This window comes from Cervus canadensis, chromosome 8 (assembly GCF_019320065.1).
Source record: "Cervus canadensis isolate Bull #8, Minnesota chromosome 8, ASM1932006v1, whole genome shotgun sequence".
Taxonomy (NCBI): Eukaryota; Metazoa; Chordata; class Mammalia; order Artiodactyla; family Cervidae; genus Cervus; species Cervus canadensis.
This window is the reverse complement of record NC_057393.1, coordinates 67,398,942-67,416,001: the sequence shown is the minus strand read 5'-3', so window position 1 is coordinate 67,416,001 and position 17,060 is coordinate 67,398,942. Positions and strand designations below refer to the sequence as shown.

General features: G+C 53.5%; 1 protein-coding gene across 1 annotated transcript in view; it reads left to right on the top strand.

The window, feature by feature from the left end:
• The window catches only part of COL13A1 (collagen type XIII alpha 1 chain), a 150,334-nt gene that overhangs the window by 78,490 nt on the left and 54,784 nt on the right, over positions 1–17,060 (top strand). The window contains 6 exon segments of the mRNA XM_043476738.1: positions 5,018–5,053; positions 5,848–5,874; positions 6,485–6,511; positions 10,003–10,029; positions 10,794–10,820; positions 12,654–12,710. Of these exon segments, the coding sequence (XP_043332673.1) occupies positions 5,018–5,053; positions 5,848–5,874; positions 6,485–6,511; positions 10,003–10,029; positions 10,794–10,820; positions 12,654–12,710 (201 nt within the window).

Sequence of the window (17,060 nt, the reverse complement as noted above, 5' to 3'; positions counted from 1 at the left end):
TTAAGTTCAACTGTTTAAGAAGGATATTTACCTTGCGGAAAAAGCCCTCCCTGTGAGTGCTGGGTTGGTGTTAAGAGAGGCTTTATGGCACTAGAAGGCTTGACCAAGCCCAGGGCCCTCTGACTTTGGCCTGTGTGTGTGACCATCACAGAGATGGCGGGGCCCACCCCCACTGAGTGCTCACTAGACACCAGGGCAGCCCCTGCATCTCCTCTCAGCAAGCCCCCTGGAGCTAGTGAGAGTACGGGACCCAGAAGACCAAGGGACCAATGCAGTCAAGGGGCAGAGGTCAAGTGGGCAAGCCCTCTGTGACCGGGGATGATGGGGAACATATGGCTTTCCACTCAGCCAGGAAGGGTCTCAAATATACACTGCTAATGAGAACCAGCCTTGCTGCTCTAGGGTTCACCTGCCTCCTCTCTTGGAGCTTTAGAAATGGTCTTTGCAAAGAGGGGACCTCCATGCACTTTGGTGAAGGATGGTTCAAGATGCCGGAACAGCGGGCCCCATTAAGCTGAGCTCGAGGCTGGGACTCTGAGACACTGGCTGGCCCCGCAGGTACTGGAAAGGTCATTAGCCAGGTTAGGAAAGCCCACCGTCTCAAAGGGAGCTTGTTCCTTCCCAGAGCCCCTAGCTTTTCTTCAGAGGCAAGGAAGAGCCCTCTAAAGTTCCAGCCCTCACTCACAATGAGACACCCTACAACCAGGTTGATACACCTGCTGGATGTGTCTTTATTTATTCATTCCATTAATATTTGTCATGCACCTCCTGCATCCTAGATCCCATGTAGACGATGAAAACCTGACTGCAGCCCACTTACCCTTTGGCAGAGAGAAACCACCCTATAGTGATTATAGTCCAGATGGTCGGTGCTTAGCTGGGGACAATTAGGGACACGGAGAGAGGCACCTGACCTGGGGTGAAGGCAGGCAAGGAGGACTTCCAGGAGGAAGAGGTAACTAAACTGTGATCAAGGAGGAGTAGAACTTCCAAGGCAGGTACAATTCCTGTAAACTACTGGAGAAATGGGCAAAGTTCTTTTTAAAAAATTATTTATTTATTTGGCTGTGTCGAGTCTTAGCTGTGCCACGCAGAGTCTTTCATTGCAGCACACAGGCTCTAACTGGGGCCCGTGGGCTCAGTAGTTGCAGCACGCAGGCTTAGTTGCTCCGTGGCATATGGATTCTTAGTTCCCCAACAAAGTATTGAAACCAAGTCCCCTGCATTGTAAGGTGGATTCTTAACCACCAGGGATGTCCCAGGAAAGTTTCTTCTACAACAAAACAAGAGCAAGGATGGTGAGAAGGAGATTGTCACGTTGGGCGAGGACCCAATTGTGAAGGACATGATGTCCAGGAGTTGGGACTTTATCCGTTGGGTTATGTTCTGCTAAGGGGGGACATGACCAGACTTGCGGTTTACAGAGCTCCCCTGATCCTTCCTGCTCCAGCACTGAGCATGTTTAGAAGAGGCTGCAGGTGCGGGGCTGGCTGGAAGGCTTAAAATGGGCTGTGATGGGAGTATTTACAGAATCACAGATTTCCAGAAATCGGCAAATGCTGCACAAAGCAAGGCTCTCTTCTCTCCTCTCCCCAGCGTGAGTAAGTGTTTACTAGCACCAAGTCCTGTTGAAAAGATAGTCAGCTCTGACTTGGGTTGGGGGAGGTGGATTGAAGCAGGCTCTGGACCGATCCATGACTGACCCTCTTTGAGAGGTCAGCCAAGAGGGAAGTTTCTCTCCAGCCAGAAACTTTGGTTTGTCCATGTTGCTTTACCGTACACACATACAGGCAGGAGAAAGGAAGGGAGAAGAAGACATAGGGATCCACCTGGCTCCCTCTCTTCCCTGGCCTTGAATTAAGGGAAGAGATTTTAGAAAGCAACGTAAAGTTTGTTTCCCTTTTTCTTATATTGTTGTTTAGTCCCTAAGTTGTGTCCAGCTCTTTTGCAACCTCATGGACTGTAGCTTGCAAGGCTTCTCTGTCCATGGGATTTCCCAGGCAAGAATACTAGAGCAAGTTGTCATTTCCTTTTCCACGGGATCTTCCTGACCCAAGGATCGAACCCAGGTCTCCAGCATTGCAGGCAGATTCTTTACTATCTGATCCACCAGGGAAGCCCTTGTTCTTGTATAGAAGGACATAATATTAATCAGCAAATTAATCTACAAATAAATCTATCATCCATAATTTTAACATGATTCTAATACCAGTGAATTGTGGGGTGGGCAGTTAGGAGTTCAACGAAACAATCTCCAGTTTCGTTTGGAAAAAAATCTTGTAAGGGTTTCAGAAACTTTTTGAAAAATAGAGAAAGGGGCATAGGAAGGAGAGGTGTAGTTCTTCTACTAGATAGTAAAACATATTGTAGAAGCAGAGCAATTAAAAGAACAAACAGAACAGAAATAAAGCTAAATGCATCTTGAAATTTGGTCCATGATAAAGACTTCACTTCCCAATAGAAAAAGAAGATAGATTGTTCAGAAAATGATGCTGAGACAACTACAAACAGTTTAGAAATCAGAATAAATTTCAAATGAACAAATACTTAGATATAAAATATGCAGCCATAAAATTAGGGAACAAAGCATGAGCAAACATTTATATTTCTGAACTGAGGAATGTCTTTCAAAACATGACCTAAAACCCAGAAGCCATAGGAAAATATTGATACATTTGTTGACATAAATGTAGAGTTTCCATATGACAGAAAGTATACCATTAAAAAGACAAATGCCAAATTGGAAAGAATATTTGCAACGCATATAACTCTCAGTTACTATTGTTGTCAAAGAGCTTTACTCAAATCAGTAGGAAAAAGATAAACAGTGCAGTAGGAGTTACTGGTAAATAATGTACACAGGCAGTTCCCAAATAAATACAATCAGTCAATAACCATTGGAAGAGATGTCCACCTTCGGCATAGATGTGAAGAGAGAGAAATTAAAATCCAGTTTCAAGCCTCTCCATGTGCCTCACCAATACCCAACCTCTCAAGGAAGTGCAGACCCAGTTTCCAGTTGGTCAATGACAACATCCTTCCCAAGATCTCCTGAAAAAGCCTTGGTTAGCCCCAGACTTGGCTCTGGGTTGAAGAAACGCACCCTGCTACCAGGGACGGCTCTGTAATTAGCAAACCATGTGATTATCCCCACCATGTAAATATTATCCAGAGTGGGACTGAAGATGTTTCTTGGAATCCTTTCCTCCTGACCTTTTCTTCGGGCCTCTCAGTGTTCAGCATAACTGAAAGTTTACACTGGGAGGTTTCCGGGTTTTCTCCTTTGTGCTATTCTTAGCATCACTTATCCTTGAGAGGAGAGAAGCCTGGGCCCTTCTGCTACATGAGTGGTATCTCCACCCTCTTGCCCTTTTGGATGCTTTCCACAAGCCCATCCCAGGCCTGCAGCATGCTCCAGTGTGCTACCGGCCTGACCAGTGCATGGACTCTGCCTGCAGGGACCCGGTCCCACCCAGCCTTGTCCCCTGAGCATGTCCCCTGAGCAGAGGCCTCTGGACACTCAAGTCCACAGATTCAAGGAGGACCCAAGAAACCCGGAGAGGTTTCATGTTTACAGAAGATGGACCCAAAGAAATCCTCCTCAAGGGTCTGATTTGAAACTACTGCTTGGCAAGAACAACCCTCCATTGACCCTGAGACATATCAGATCAAAAGCAACCCTACTGTGTTCTGGTGGCCCTAGGTTCAGTTCAGTTTAACAAATTTCAGTTCAGTTTACAGTGATGGTGGCAGCTACTATCTCAATAGGCTCTGAAGATATAGCTGAATTACCCTGTGAGTTTATGTAGCCATTCTATAGATGAGGAAACTCTATAAAACTATTTATGTAGCTATTCTATTTAGCCATTCGATAGATGAGGAAACTGAGGCACGGGGAAGATAAGCGGCTTGCTCCGAGACACACAGCCCTCAGTGGTGGAGGAGACAGGATTAGAACTCAGTCTGCCTGACTCAAAACCCCAGACTTGGGAAGAGACTGAGGCCATCTCAGCCAAGGGGAGACTCCAAGCTTAGAGTTAGTCATGTGAAGGATGTGGTGTGTCCAGGGATAGGCAGGTCAGCCAGGGCACCTGGGTAGAGAGTAGGTGGGAAGGTGAGGCAGGAAAGGAGCTAAAATGGTGCATCGGAGTGAGATTGAGGCTGACCTTGAAAAGATATGTGATCAAAAGAGAACCCTGGCTAGTTCCTCAGAAGGGGAGTGATGGGATCCAGGTTTCTCAACTCTCTGTCACCTTGGACCTCCTGGTCACCCCACCCCCGCCCTGGATCTGCACAGCCTCAGGTTTATTATTACCTCCACTCTTCTCCTTTGTCCTGAATCTGGATTATAAACCTCTGGACTGTGGCCAATGAACCTGCCTCAAATTTCCAACCTGAATACCAATCTATGTACTCTGCACCCCTGGGGAAACGGGCATGATGGCTCGGCATCCCACAAAGATCGAGGGGGGGGATCCAGAGATTGTCCAACCAGGAGAGCCCCATTAGCCAGGGTGAAGGGACGCTGGACAATGGACAATCTGACCTGTTCTGGCCTGAAAATACATCCTGAAGGTCAGTTCTGATATCCAAACCATCCTTAGATAGGTGGCCACAAGCACTAACTGTAAATGAAGAGGACTTGGACAATCACAGTCAAGGAGTTCAGTGTGTTGTAGACTGAGTCCCCAGTGTCCTTGCTCCCCCTCCCATACCCACACAGGGGTTCAGAGCATCTAGGCAGGCAGTGAGGAGCTCGGGGAGCTACTTCCCAGAAAGACCTGAGGAGGCTGACCACCTGCTTTCCTCTTTCCCATCCTTAGTCCCTGGAGGAGATTTCCTATGATGGTCCATGTCCATCTTTCCCCATCCTGCCTCCCAGGCTGTGTCTCCCAGAGACAATCACAGTGGAATGGGAGGGAAACCATGGACCCTCTGGGAGCCCAGGTGAACCAGGGACTAAGGTTTGGCTTCCTCACCTCCTCGCCCATCCTCACTCCTCTCACACTCTTTTCAGGGTCAGCCAGGCACCCGAGGTTTTCCAGGATTTCCGGTAAGTGGAGAGGACTGGTGAGTTGTGTCTGCGGAGACCCCTGGTCCTGGCTGGGTGATACACTTCAGGCAGGGCTGGTGCTCAAGCTGAATGTGCACTATTAAACCCCCATCAGCAAGGACCCCCTCCCGCTGGCTTTCACGGAAAGCCACCAAGGAGAGTAGCCTGGTGCTCGCCTCACAGTGCAGAGAAGGACAGGGACATCAACATGGAACTAGAGGCGTGTCAGACCAGACAGGCTGCGAGGTCACAGGCTAGGAATCCCGGCTGGTCCATGGACTCTGGGGAAGATGATGCATCTCAGGAAAGCCACCTCCAACCTCGCTTTGAGGGTCAGTCCGCCTGGGGTGTGGGGCAGTCAGCTGGCCATCTGGATGTCCGGGGAGCCCCTCCTAAGCCCTAAGACAGATTCTGAGAGCAGGATAGGAGGCAGGCCTTTCCTGCAGGCCTCAGTACTGGCCGGCCCTGCTATCCAGGAGCATGCCATCCACTCTCCTCTGGGGTGAGAAGGACTTTGGTACCAAGGTGACTGCCACCCATCAGGTGCTGGGCATGGGGCAGGTGGCATTTCATTTACTCTTCACAAAGACTCCACGTCGGAGATTATTTTATTCCCCATTTTAGAATGGGAAGCCAAGGCTTACCCATGGTCTCATAACAGCCAGTGGTGAAGCAGAGACATGAACCCTACCTTGTTAGAGTCCAGAGCCTGTGTCCTTAACCACCCCCAGGCTGCCTGTCTACCAGAACACCTGTGATGCACAGTCTTCACATCTGGCCTGTTTATCTTTCAGGGTCCCATTGGGCTTGACGGAAAACCGGTGAGTGGCCCCTTTCACACTGTGAGCGCCTCCCCCTTGCTTAGTCCAGATCACTAGCCTGGGGTCTTTTAGTCCTTCTGTGAGACCCTGACTCCTTAGAAGGCGCTTTAAATAAAAATGAATCTTCTTGGGGTATAAAGTCATTGCCAGTGGGAAGGGGAGGAGGGGCCATTAGAATGAGTTGCCCCAACCCCCGTGGGCACAAGTCCACGGCCAAGCTGTGCCCTCAGCATCTGGAGCAACATCCATCCTAGAATTTGCTGATTCCGGGCCTCCTGAAGGAGCTGGAAGGGATTGAGGCGGGGAGAGAAGAGGGCTGGAGAGCCTGACCTGCTATTCTGAAAGGAGCCCAGGCTCCAGCTCACTCCCTCGCCCCCTGAAACCCCACCCCAGCACCTCAGGGTGCCTCCTGTGTTCTCCTGAGGGTCTCCCGTCCTGGTTGAGCCCCCGCACACGCCTAAGTCCATGGGGAGGCCGCTGTCCATCCAGAGCCTGTCTCTGTTCATTTCAACCGCTTTGACGTGGCCGCAGACACAGATGGTCATGAGAGGGGCAGCTGTGGGGGAGGGGGTCCTGATTGCAAACAACTCACTTGCTCTTCTCCTTCCAGGGCCGGCCAGGACCAAAGGGGGAGATGGTAAGACCAGCTCACCCTAACCCTAAGCCTTCTCTCAAGGGCAGGGGGGTCAGACTGGCCCTCCTGGGCTAACAAACCCTACCCAGCCGAGGGAGTGTCTACCCCAGGGTCACTCCCCAGCTGGGTGCCACGCATCCCACTTATTGGGCACAGGAAGGAGAGATGGGCAGGGGGCTTCTCCACCTGAAGAATGAGGAGAGAGAGGTCCAGAGAGCGTCCTTGCTTGGCCAGTGTCACACAGAACTGGCAGCTAGCGTCACCAAACCATCACTCATGCTCAGCACTCACACTGGGAGCAAGGGGTGTCCATCCAGCACTACATCCTGAGCCTCATTTTCTTTTTTAAAAAATAATTTTATTTATTTTTGGCTATGCTGAGTCTTCGTTGCTGAACAGGCTTTTCTCTAACTGTGGCGAGCTGGAACTACTCTCTAGTTGCGGTGTGAGGGCTTCTCAGTGAGGCTTCTCTTGTTGCCGTGTGTGGGCTCTAGGGCTCACGGGCTTCTGCAGTTGCTGCCTGTGAGCTCAGTAGTTGCAGCTCCTGGGCTCTAGAGCACAGACTTAATAGTTGTAGCACATGGGCTTAGTTGCTCCACAGCACTTGAGCTCCTCCAGGATCAGGGATCAAACCCGTGTCTCCTGCATGGGCAGGCAGATTTTTTACCACTGAGCCACCAGCGAAGCCCTGAGCCTGACTTTTTAGCGTTCCCTGCTCTGGGCTGCCCAGGGCTCCAGGCGCTGCTGCCCCAGCCAGGCGGAGAGCTGACCTGGAGAGACACACCACTGTCCCCACCTTCCTCCTGCTCCTTCCCACCTTCTGCAGAGCCTTAACACAGTCCATGCAACCCCAGAAGTAATAATGATGGTCATCAGCCAGGCTCTGCTCCCTAATCCTCATAATAACAGCTTATCATCCTCCACTCTAAAGAAGGGGAGATAGAGGCTCAGAGTGGTTGAGTATAGTGCTCAAGGCTACACAGCTCGTAAGTAACAGAATGGGATTGAGACCCACATGGTACGATCTTACCTTCCACCATGCCTCCTTTTGCTGCCAGGCCCCTTTGTTTAGAAAGAAAAGGACCCTTCTAAGGGGCTCCTCCTCCCGCCATCCTTCTGCCCCACCCCAGTTAACTACCCATGAATCTTCCCAGTCTGTTCTGGAGTTAGAACAAATATAAGGCGGGGGGGGGGGGGGGGGGGAAGGTGAGGCCATCCCTTCTACCACAAACCCACATCGGTGTCTGCCTCACAGTCATCCATCAAAATCCAACAGGCCACGGAGCCATTAGGCTCCTGTTTGACTTGGCACAGGGACCCTGAGCTATTAATCCCACATGCTGTCTAGTGTCATTATCTTGGCCTGCTTATCAGCCGTCCATCTCCCACTCTCCTCCCTTCGGGATGGTTTACCGTCTGTCGAGCTTCCAACTTGAGGGCTGGGGCTTACCCTCACCTGCTTAACCTGTGTCCTCACCTGTCAAAAGGGGGTCACCTCTGCCCCACCCACCTCCCAGTAGCCCGGAGCAGCTGATGTAAGGTGTAGACAGGATCAGGGTCCCACCAGTCATGTAAAGGAGAACCAGGACTCTGAATTCACTTCTTGTCCCACCACTCACAGGGCTGTCGTAAGGTGGGAAGAGCTAATTCACATCAAGTGTTTCAAACAGTGCCTGGCCCAGCGGAAACACCACGGGTAGCACACTGCCCTGACCCCAACCTGCCTAAAGGGGCAGCCTCAAGAGCTCTTTGGTGCCAAGTGTTGCTGGACCTTGAAATACTTAAACTCGAAATTCAGATTTTTGTTGTACTCTCTGTGAGCTTCAGTGTTGGCAGTTAATTAAAATAAAAGTGTGTGGGCTCAGCAGAATATCCCCGGAGACTGTGATTGTCCCATGGGCCACCACTTGCAGTGTCCAGACTCCGTCCTCCTTGTCTCTGCAGTCCCAAACCTTTGGGTTATTTTGCTGGGCCCCTGGACCTCCCTCTCTCATCACACGCCTCTCTCCGTCCCCAGGGAAGGTGGCCTGGTCCCCTGTAGTTCACTCCCCTGCAGATGCATCATAGTCTGTTGAATTTGATACTAAACACTTTGTCAACTGCATGGGCTGGGATGCCACATGGTTTGTCCCAGAGACCACTTGTCCCTTCCCATAAACCTCCTGGGAAACTCCCGGTTTGGTAATTGGCCCAGTTAGCAAGTCAGGGACAAAAGTAGGCTTTCACCCACCCAGATGGATCTGTCCACGAGGATCCTGAGGTCTCCAAGCCCTACAGAGACTGGCCTGGCAGACGGGCCCTCACAGGCCCTCAGAATGGCGGCTGGAAGGGACCTCAGAGCCCCAGGGGGTGGGACACTGCCTGTGACTCCAGCCAAGTTCAGAAGCCCTGCCCCACGGGGCCCAGCTCTATTCAGAGCACGTGGCAGAGTGGACGCAGCTGGACCTTCCCGGTCCCAGCGCTGCCTCTGCTCACTGAGCCACAGGACCTCATCTCCATCACCTCTTCCAGGAGAAGGAGCAACACCAGCGCCTTCCTCTCTGGCCAGCGTGGGCGTGAGCTCAGCGTGTCCCAAAGCCTGCCCCCGAGGGGGTCCTCAAAACAAGGGGCACCTTCCCTCTCCCTCTCCACACCAGCCACACCTGAGGCCTCCTCAGCCCCGGTCTCAGGTCAGGCCCCTGAGAGAGCCAGCCAGATGCTGCATCCCCCTCAGAGAACCAGGGTCCACCCTGAATCCAGGCTCCTTTCTCAGCCCTGCGAGCTTTTGATCAGACTCCCTGGAGGGGAGCTCTGAGGCCCTTACATTCCTCCAAGAAACCCAGAACACAGAGATGAAATTCCTGCTTCATCTCTTTGGCCAAAATTTCCTCCAAAGTTCCTGATGTCTGGAATGCTGCCCCAGCCCCCGTGTCCCCAGAAGCCCTTCTGGCTCAGTGGGTTTGATGCTGAGGCTGCAGAGGGTAGGAGTTAGAATGTGCTTTCGGTTCCGAGAGGAGATGGCCTGAGAGTGCAGGGCGTCTGGCAGTAGCAGAGCCCTGTCCCGCCCGTCCATGCAGCCTCCTCTGTGGCCAGCCCACAGGACCCTGGCGGGTGCAGGAATAAGGAAAAGATGACACCTATTCTTCATCGTAGTCAAGTGCGGGGAGCAGGGCACACCTAGTCATGTCCGCTGGTGGATGAAGAAGCTGGGCCCCAACAGCTGGACTGTTTCAGGCACAGGAAGCCTAGGCACGGGTGGCTAAGCCCGGCCTTCGGGACTCAGGCCTTCCAAAAAGTTTCTTGCACAATCCCACGCAGGCCTGCATGCTCTGAATCTGCCCGTCTTCTTTATTCCACTCACCTGTGTCACCTGTGCGCGTTTCCTTCCCTCAGGGTCTGGCGGGTCCCTGGGGACAGCCGGTTGGTGTATCACCCCAGGGCTTTCCAGCAGAGAGGCTTCGGGCCCTGAGTCCTGAGCCTCGGTTTCTGACTGTCTCATTTCCATCTCTTTGTAGGGACCTCAAGGACAAAAGGGAGAAAAGGTAAGCCGATGGGGGTTTTCTAGAATTTTCATCTCAAGAAGCAGTCTTCCAACAGGTAGAAAGGGTGATTTTCAAACTTCAGTTCTTATCAACAGAAGCAGGGAACCCACTGTGGCACTCAGTATATGAGAGAGAAGGGAGGCTGCCCTGGGTGGGGGTCTTTTCTTGAGGGAAGGGGACAGCCTGGAGCCTGGCCCTTAGCCTCTTTCTCCCCCATGGTATTTCCTGACCACCTCCCATGAGGCTCTAGGATTTCAGGGGGTCCGTTTTGTAAACTACTGGCTTGGCCCTCTTCCCAGCCTCCTATGTGCTCTGTCTCCTTGAGTTTCTGATGGGGGCTCTGCTGGGCTTGCCCCCAAATGAATGGTGCAGGGACCTGGCACCCCAGCTCAAAGAAGTCTTGTCCGAGGGCTCTGTTGCCCTTGCCTCGATGTCCACTATTCTCATCTAGGGACTCCTGTTTAGGGCCCACCCAGAGGATGGACCTTTCTGGAAGATACCCCCGCCAGGCGTGGAGCATAACCCCTGACTCCACCGTCATGGCATATGATGTGTGGTGGCAGAGTCCTGCCCTTGGCTCTGTGGGGCCACAGAGGGGGTTTCTTCCCCGCTACCAAGCGGGCATGAGGGAGGGAGTCAGACAGAGCCCGGAGGCAGGTGGTGTGTGTGCCTGTGTGTGGTGTGTCCCCTGGTCCTGTGGTTGCCCCCAGGGTCCACCTCCCAACAAGTGTCTGACACCTCCTCTCCTTCCCTCTCTCCCCCAGGGTCAGTGTGGAGAGTACCCACACCGGGTAAGTGAGCCCCGAAAACTGATCCACCCCTGGGGCACAGCCCCCAGCTTAGCCTCCTCTTCCCTACAGAGCTTGGGGCCAGGCGCACACAGACCCTCTGCACTCAGCAGACAGAGCAGCGCCGTGATGGGGGCAGTGCGTCTGGCCGGCCCCCGGGGTTGTGCCTGGTGATCAGCGTGTGTATGTTTGTGCAGAGCTATGTGTCTCTGTGTATCTACCCCCGTGCTGGCTGGGCCTGGGAGCCCCCAGCACGCGTGTATCTGGAGCTCCGAGTGCCTGGCTGTGCGCTCCTCTGCAAGTGGCCTTCAACATAAGGCTGTGCAACTTGTGTGAGTCTGGGTCTGGCTCCCTACCCGGCATTGCTGTGTGTCTGTCTGTCTGTCTGGCCGGCTGGCTGGCTGGCTGCCTGCCCTGGCCAAATCAGGGACTTTTGGGTTAGTCATTGTTTCAGATGACCCAGACCTGCGTGCTGGGAGATAGTTGAAAGCTGACTATCAGTGCAAGAGTAAAGTCTTTGTTTTGCCTCTGAGTCAAGGAAGCCCCTCCAAGTGGGGTGGGGATTTCAGGGCTGGTGTCCTGCTCTTCCCCACCCCCGATCCAGTTCCTCCATTCCCTTGCTGCACCGCAGGATACGGAGCCCAAAGCCTGCTGTAGTCCTACTGAGCGCCCTGAGATGTGTGCACTAACGCTGAGAGCCATTCTTGGGGGTGGAGCAGAGGGCAGTGAAGATACAGGAGCCCCAGTGAGCCGGGACACCCCTCATTTTGTGGATCGCCCTCCGGCAGCGGGGATGGGGATGACAGGCATCTTTAGGTGTCCATCGCCCTGTCGTGGGCTTCCTTTTGCCCCCAACACACTCAGTGTGGCCAGCCTGGCCGTCCACCCCTGCCAGGCAGGGGGCTTGAGGGAGTGGAGAGAAAGACTAGCCAGACTCGGAGTCAACCAGCTTGGCTCCAAAAGGCCCCGGGAGGGCCTTGCTAGGTGCTGACCTCTGGTTCCCAGGCCAGAGAGAGGCCGGGGGCAGGGTGCAGCCTTGAATGTGAGCATCTGGGGTAGGGTTGAGACCAAGGCTGGGTAGGGGGCGCAGGCAGGCCGGCAGCAGGGCAGACAGAGCCAGCCTGGCGGCGGCATGTGCTCCAGGGAGTCAGGGGCCCTGGTGTTCCGGCCAGCCTGATCCCGATACAATAATAGAAGGTCAGCTGTGTTTATTTGAAACGATGGGCTCACAGGATTGTTATGTTACCCGAAAGAAAGACAGCATCCCCCAGCAGCAAAGACAACACAACTGTAGCCGCTTTGGCAGTGTGTCGTTAGCTCTGAGCATGGGGGCAGGGGGAAGGGAAGGGCTCTGCCCTTGAGCCCAACCCAGGAAAAGGGAGCCGGCAGGGATGGAAGGCTCCAGCACACCTTGGCCACAGGCGGCAGAGAAACCCAGGGTTATGACTGCGCCAGGGTGGGTAACAAGTCAGGCTGGGTGAGAGTGGAGGTGGGGATCCAGCTGCTGGGCAGGGCGAGGCAGCTGGCACCTTCCATTCATCTGGAAGTGGGTAGGACAGCAAGGTGTTTCTCGGGCAGGGGGTCTGTTGCCTTTCTGAGGGGTCTGCAGGCCTGAGGGGGGTGGCAGGCCTCCCAGCCCACGAGATACATGATCCAGGTGGTCTGAGCCTCTGTTCCAGCCTGCAGCATCCCCAGGGAGAGAGGGGGAGGCCGGGTGGGCAGTGGGTGTCTGGGGTGCCCTGGGAGTGGGATCTGGTATCTGAGCCTGGCACTCACTCACAGCCGTTGCCCTGTCTCCCCCCCCACCCCTACCCCCTACCCCCTATCCCACCCCAGGAGCACCTAAGTGGCTCTCTAGCAGCTCTGCGCTCCAACCAGATAATTATTCTGAAGGTTTGTAGGTTCTGGAAGATCTTTGGGCCCCTCTGGTGAGAGGCTCCATGGACACAGAGCACAATGTTGCACATCCCCAGGCCCCAGTGGGAAGGCTGGGGCTCCCCGCGAGGCAGCTGCCCATGAAGGTGGCAATGACCCAGAAAGGCCGTGACTGGGCTCCCAGGTCCCTGGCTGGGTGGATCCTCAGCCCAAGCAGCCCTTGCTTCCTCAGCCCAAGCAGCCCTTGCTTCCTAATGCTCCTCCCAGCCACCTCGTGTGAGTTACAATGCTTTCAGAAACAAGAGGTGGATTATATGCCATCTCTGTTTTCACCTGGGTTCTAACCTCTTCCTAAAGCTGTGGGGCGCTCAACTCCACTGGATAGAGAGACTGGAAGCAGCCAGAACTTCCAGAAATGAAAATTGCATTAGCTAACATGATTGCCTCTCCCTGCCCCGCTCCCCCAAAAAAGCGGTTGAACATGCCAAAAACGTCTTTGTCCAGCCTCGATGTTCCAAGCCCCAGGGTGAGGCCTCAGTAGCACTTAGCTGGTGCCCACACTGGTCACACCCTCCTCCTGTTCCGCCCCCGGGAGCTGGGGCTGACCACCTTCCCCAGATTCGCTGACACCGGCCCTTCTCGTCCAGCCGAAAAAAGAACCCAGGGGTGGCCGCCTACCAGCCTGGCTTCAAGTACCAATTTAGGCTGATCCTGTGGCTCCAAAGTCAGAGCCTCAGAGTCTGCTCCCCTCAGCCCTGCAGCCTCTGTCCACGACCAGGGACCCGTGGGCCTGGCAGTGCAACGTTGGGCCGTGTGTCAGGAGGCCTCCGTGGCCCGGCTTGGCCATGGAGGCCCAGCCAGAGGGCCCTCCTCCCCACTGGGGAGTGCTGCTGCCAACACCCCGAGGGCTTGCCTCCTTCCAGGGATGGGGTGCCTTCCAAGGGCAAGCTCAGCACTGCACCCACAAGCCTCAAGCGGCCCGTCCACGCCCTCCCTCCAATGCCTCATGCCCGCTAATCTCTCTTCTCTCTTCCTCTTCTCCCTCCCTCTCGGCTACCCTGCCTTCCTTGCGGACTTTCGGCCCTCCTGAACACCTGCGATCTTTGGCCTCTGCCCTCTGGCCTTCCAACTCATCTTTCTCCTCAGCTGCTGCCTCTCCTCAATTCAGTGCGGCTGGCTCCACCCCCCGTCATTAAAAGGCGGACCTTCCAGGTAGACACCTCCCTTGGCCAGACCACAAGGGGCTTCCCAAGGGGCTGGCGAGTGTCTGGACCCTGACGAACCAGCTGGGGCTGTGACAGTGAAAGTCCTCAGTCGTGTCTGACTCTTTGCGACCCCATGGACTATAGCCCACCAGGCTCCTCTGACCATGGGATTTCCCAGGCAAGAACACTAGAGTGGGTTGCCATTCCCTTCTCCAGGGATCTTCCTGCCCCAGGGATCAAACCTGGGTCCCCTGCATTACAGGCAGACTCTTTACCATCTGAGCTACCAGGGCTGTTGGCAAAAGCAGAATCTCACTGCACTCCCATTACATTAAATTAGCCAAAGACGGGCCTACAAATACCATACACGTGGAAATACACAACACCCGGGCCCAGAAGCCTCAACTACTGTCTCACTGTTGCTGCTCACAAGAGCCAGTAACAGCAGCCTCCACTGTGTGCCAGTCGCCGGGCCATGCGTTTTACAGCCTGGTTTCATTTAATTCTCACAACGGTTGTATGAGTTAGGCATGATCATCCTTGTTTCACAGATGAGCAAATCAGGCTCAGAGACGTTAAGTAAGTAGCCTGAGGTCACACAGCCGGTAAACTGCAGAGCACCCACATTTTCCGACGGTTACTAGTTATGCAATTTGGGGCAAGTTACTTAACCTCTCTGTGCCTCTGTTTTCTCATTTGTAAAATGAGGATAATAATGGTTCCTACTGTATAGGGTTATTGTGTATGCAGAACACTGGGAATACTTCCTGGCAGAGTTGAAGCACTGAAATTAAGTTGAGGCTCAGAGAGGTGAATTTGTACCCAAGGTGGCAGAAGCAGCAGGAGACAGTGGGAACTGGCAGCCGGGCCTCAGACTCCACACCAGGGCTCTCTCAGCTGGACCTACACCCTTTATATTTAGAAATGCAGATTGCTCAGCATCCGATCACTTGTAACCTGAGTTTGAGAAGCAAGGGAATTTGCAGAGGAAATGTAGCCCACAACCAACAGGTGTAATCATTGTGAGCAACTGCTTCCTTCTTCCTGCCTTACTAAGCCAAGGAGGCTGGGACAGGACCAGATCACAAAGAACAAAGAGCAAGAGACCACAGACCCAGGGATCTAGGCAAAGGCATTGCAGCTTGATGCCAGGCCAGGAATTCCATGGCTGCCACCCGCACCCCTAGCCTTGCTCACACTGGGGGTCAGAGGTTACCCCCAAGGTCTCAGGAGTGCTGGAAGTGGCAGGGCTCTGAGATGCTCTCTGAAAGCCTGACAGCAGGGCCTGGAGCCAACAACTGGCCTGACTCAGGAGCCCAGGGGCCTGAATGTTCAGGCATCTGATTGAACAAGGCTGAAAGATCACTCCAATTAATGGCTAAAAATACAGAGGGACACGTGACACGTGTGCTACCCAAGCCTCCATATCCCGTTACACCAGCCAAATCCTCGAGAGCCTCCATGTGCTCCGAGCACTTACCCAACGCCTGGTTATTCAGGGGACCCACTGGCAGCTCAGAGAAGCACCAGGCCCACCCAACTCTCAGCCACCCCTACCCGTGTCAGACCCCGTTTCAGGAGAGCTAAGTCCTTGCTCAGAGTGGCCATTTGCCTCGACTCCCATCACCTACCTCCTGGCCCTAGTTGCACTGACTCCTATGTGTTGAGCCCTTGCTGGGTTCCAAGCTCTGTTGTAAGAATTCTACACAGATTATCCCATGCAATCCCACACGGGCCAGCAGGCAGTGGAACTGGCATCATCATGGCCATCTTACAGAAGAACAAACTGACAGAGGCCGAGCCATGTTGCTGCCGCCCTTTTCAAGAGCAGGAGGAGGAGAAGCCAGAGCTCTGAGAGAGAGAATAGGGGCCCCTGTCTTTCCTGCTGCAGATTCTGCCTAGAGAATAAGGTTTTTATGCTGTCGGCCACCGTGGGACACAAAAAGGCTTGTCCATTTCCAATCAATAAGCCAATATTGATTTCACAGGCTCTGTAAGATGCTTAAACATTGAGTTTAACATTAGTTGAAAAAATGTTATGTTTAGCAGATGGCGTTCAAGGTCAGTGCCAAAGTGCAGAAAGCTGGATGGTGAGCAGTTTTTGCTGGGGGCTTATTTGGAATGAATAGAAAAGTCTAGAGTTCTGGGTTTTGATTCCAGTTCCCCCCAAATTCTCCATGTGACCTTGGTCAGAGTGCTCAACTTCTCTGAGCCTCCGTTTTCTCTTCTGTAAAATGGGACCATCTCTGCACCTGCCTTCTCCACCATGGACTCTCGGAGTCCTTAAGTGGTTTCTTAGAGGGTGTGGCAGGATGTAGCTCAGGCCGAGAGTGGCACTGCTGGTGGCCTCTGTCCTAGGATATCCCACTGGTGAGATGGTTCAAGCGGATGCTGCTAAAATCTGAGTTCCCATTCCGAGGTCATGCACTCCTATTTATAATCATCATTTTCCTGTGTGGGGTTTGCAGCAAGCATCATCAGGCCCCGTTTCTATGTACAGTGTCATAAAGGATTACTGAGATCACACTGAGAAGGGTGGGCTGGCCTGGAGTCTGGCACCTGGGTCTCCTGCATCCCAGTCTGGAGTACTCACTCCTGCCAGGCTGTTCTACTTGAGTCTGTCTGCAGGGCTGGAGCCCTCAGCAAGAGCTGACCCCAGAACCTCCCCGGAGAGGTCATGGAGAAAGCAACCTAATGACACTGGTCTGCATAGATAGAGGTTGACACGGGCTGGCCCCCAGCCCCGAGATCTGGGTCACATGGACCAGGCTCTCTCCTCCTCCTGAGGGAACACGATCCCACCCCTACCTCCCTGGACTCTGGGTCCACCCTGGACACCTGCACGGGGTGGGGTGACAAAGGCTTCAGGATAAGGAAAAATAATAATAATAGTGACTCCAGAAAGGCATGAAGCACTTTATACCTTCAAAACTCAACCAAGCAAAGGGTTGCAAACTCAACTGTCCACTGAGATCAGACACAGATCACACAAGTGACAAAGCAGGCTGCACTCAGAATGGTTTGGAAGGTTGGGGCCTGAGGGACCCGGAGAGCCCAGCTGATGGCAGCCCCCCAGGAACGTGGGTCTAGCTCACCCAGGCTCCATTTTTTTCAACAGAAGCTACCAAGCCATATATATATATATATATATATATATTTTACA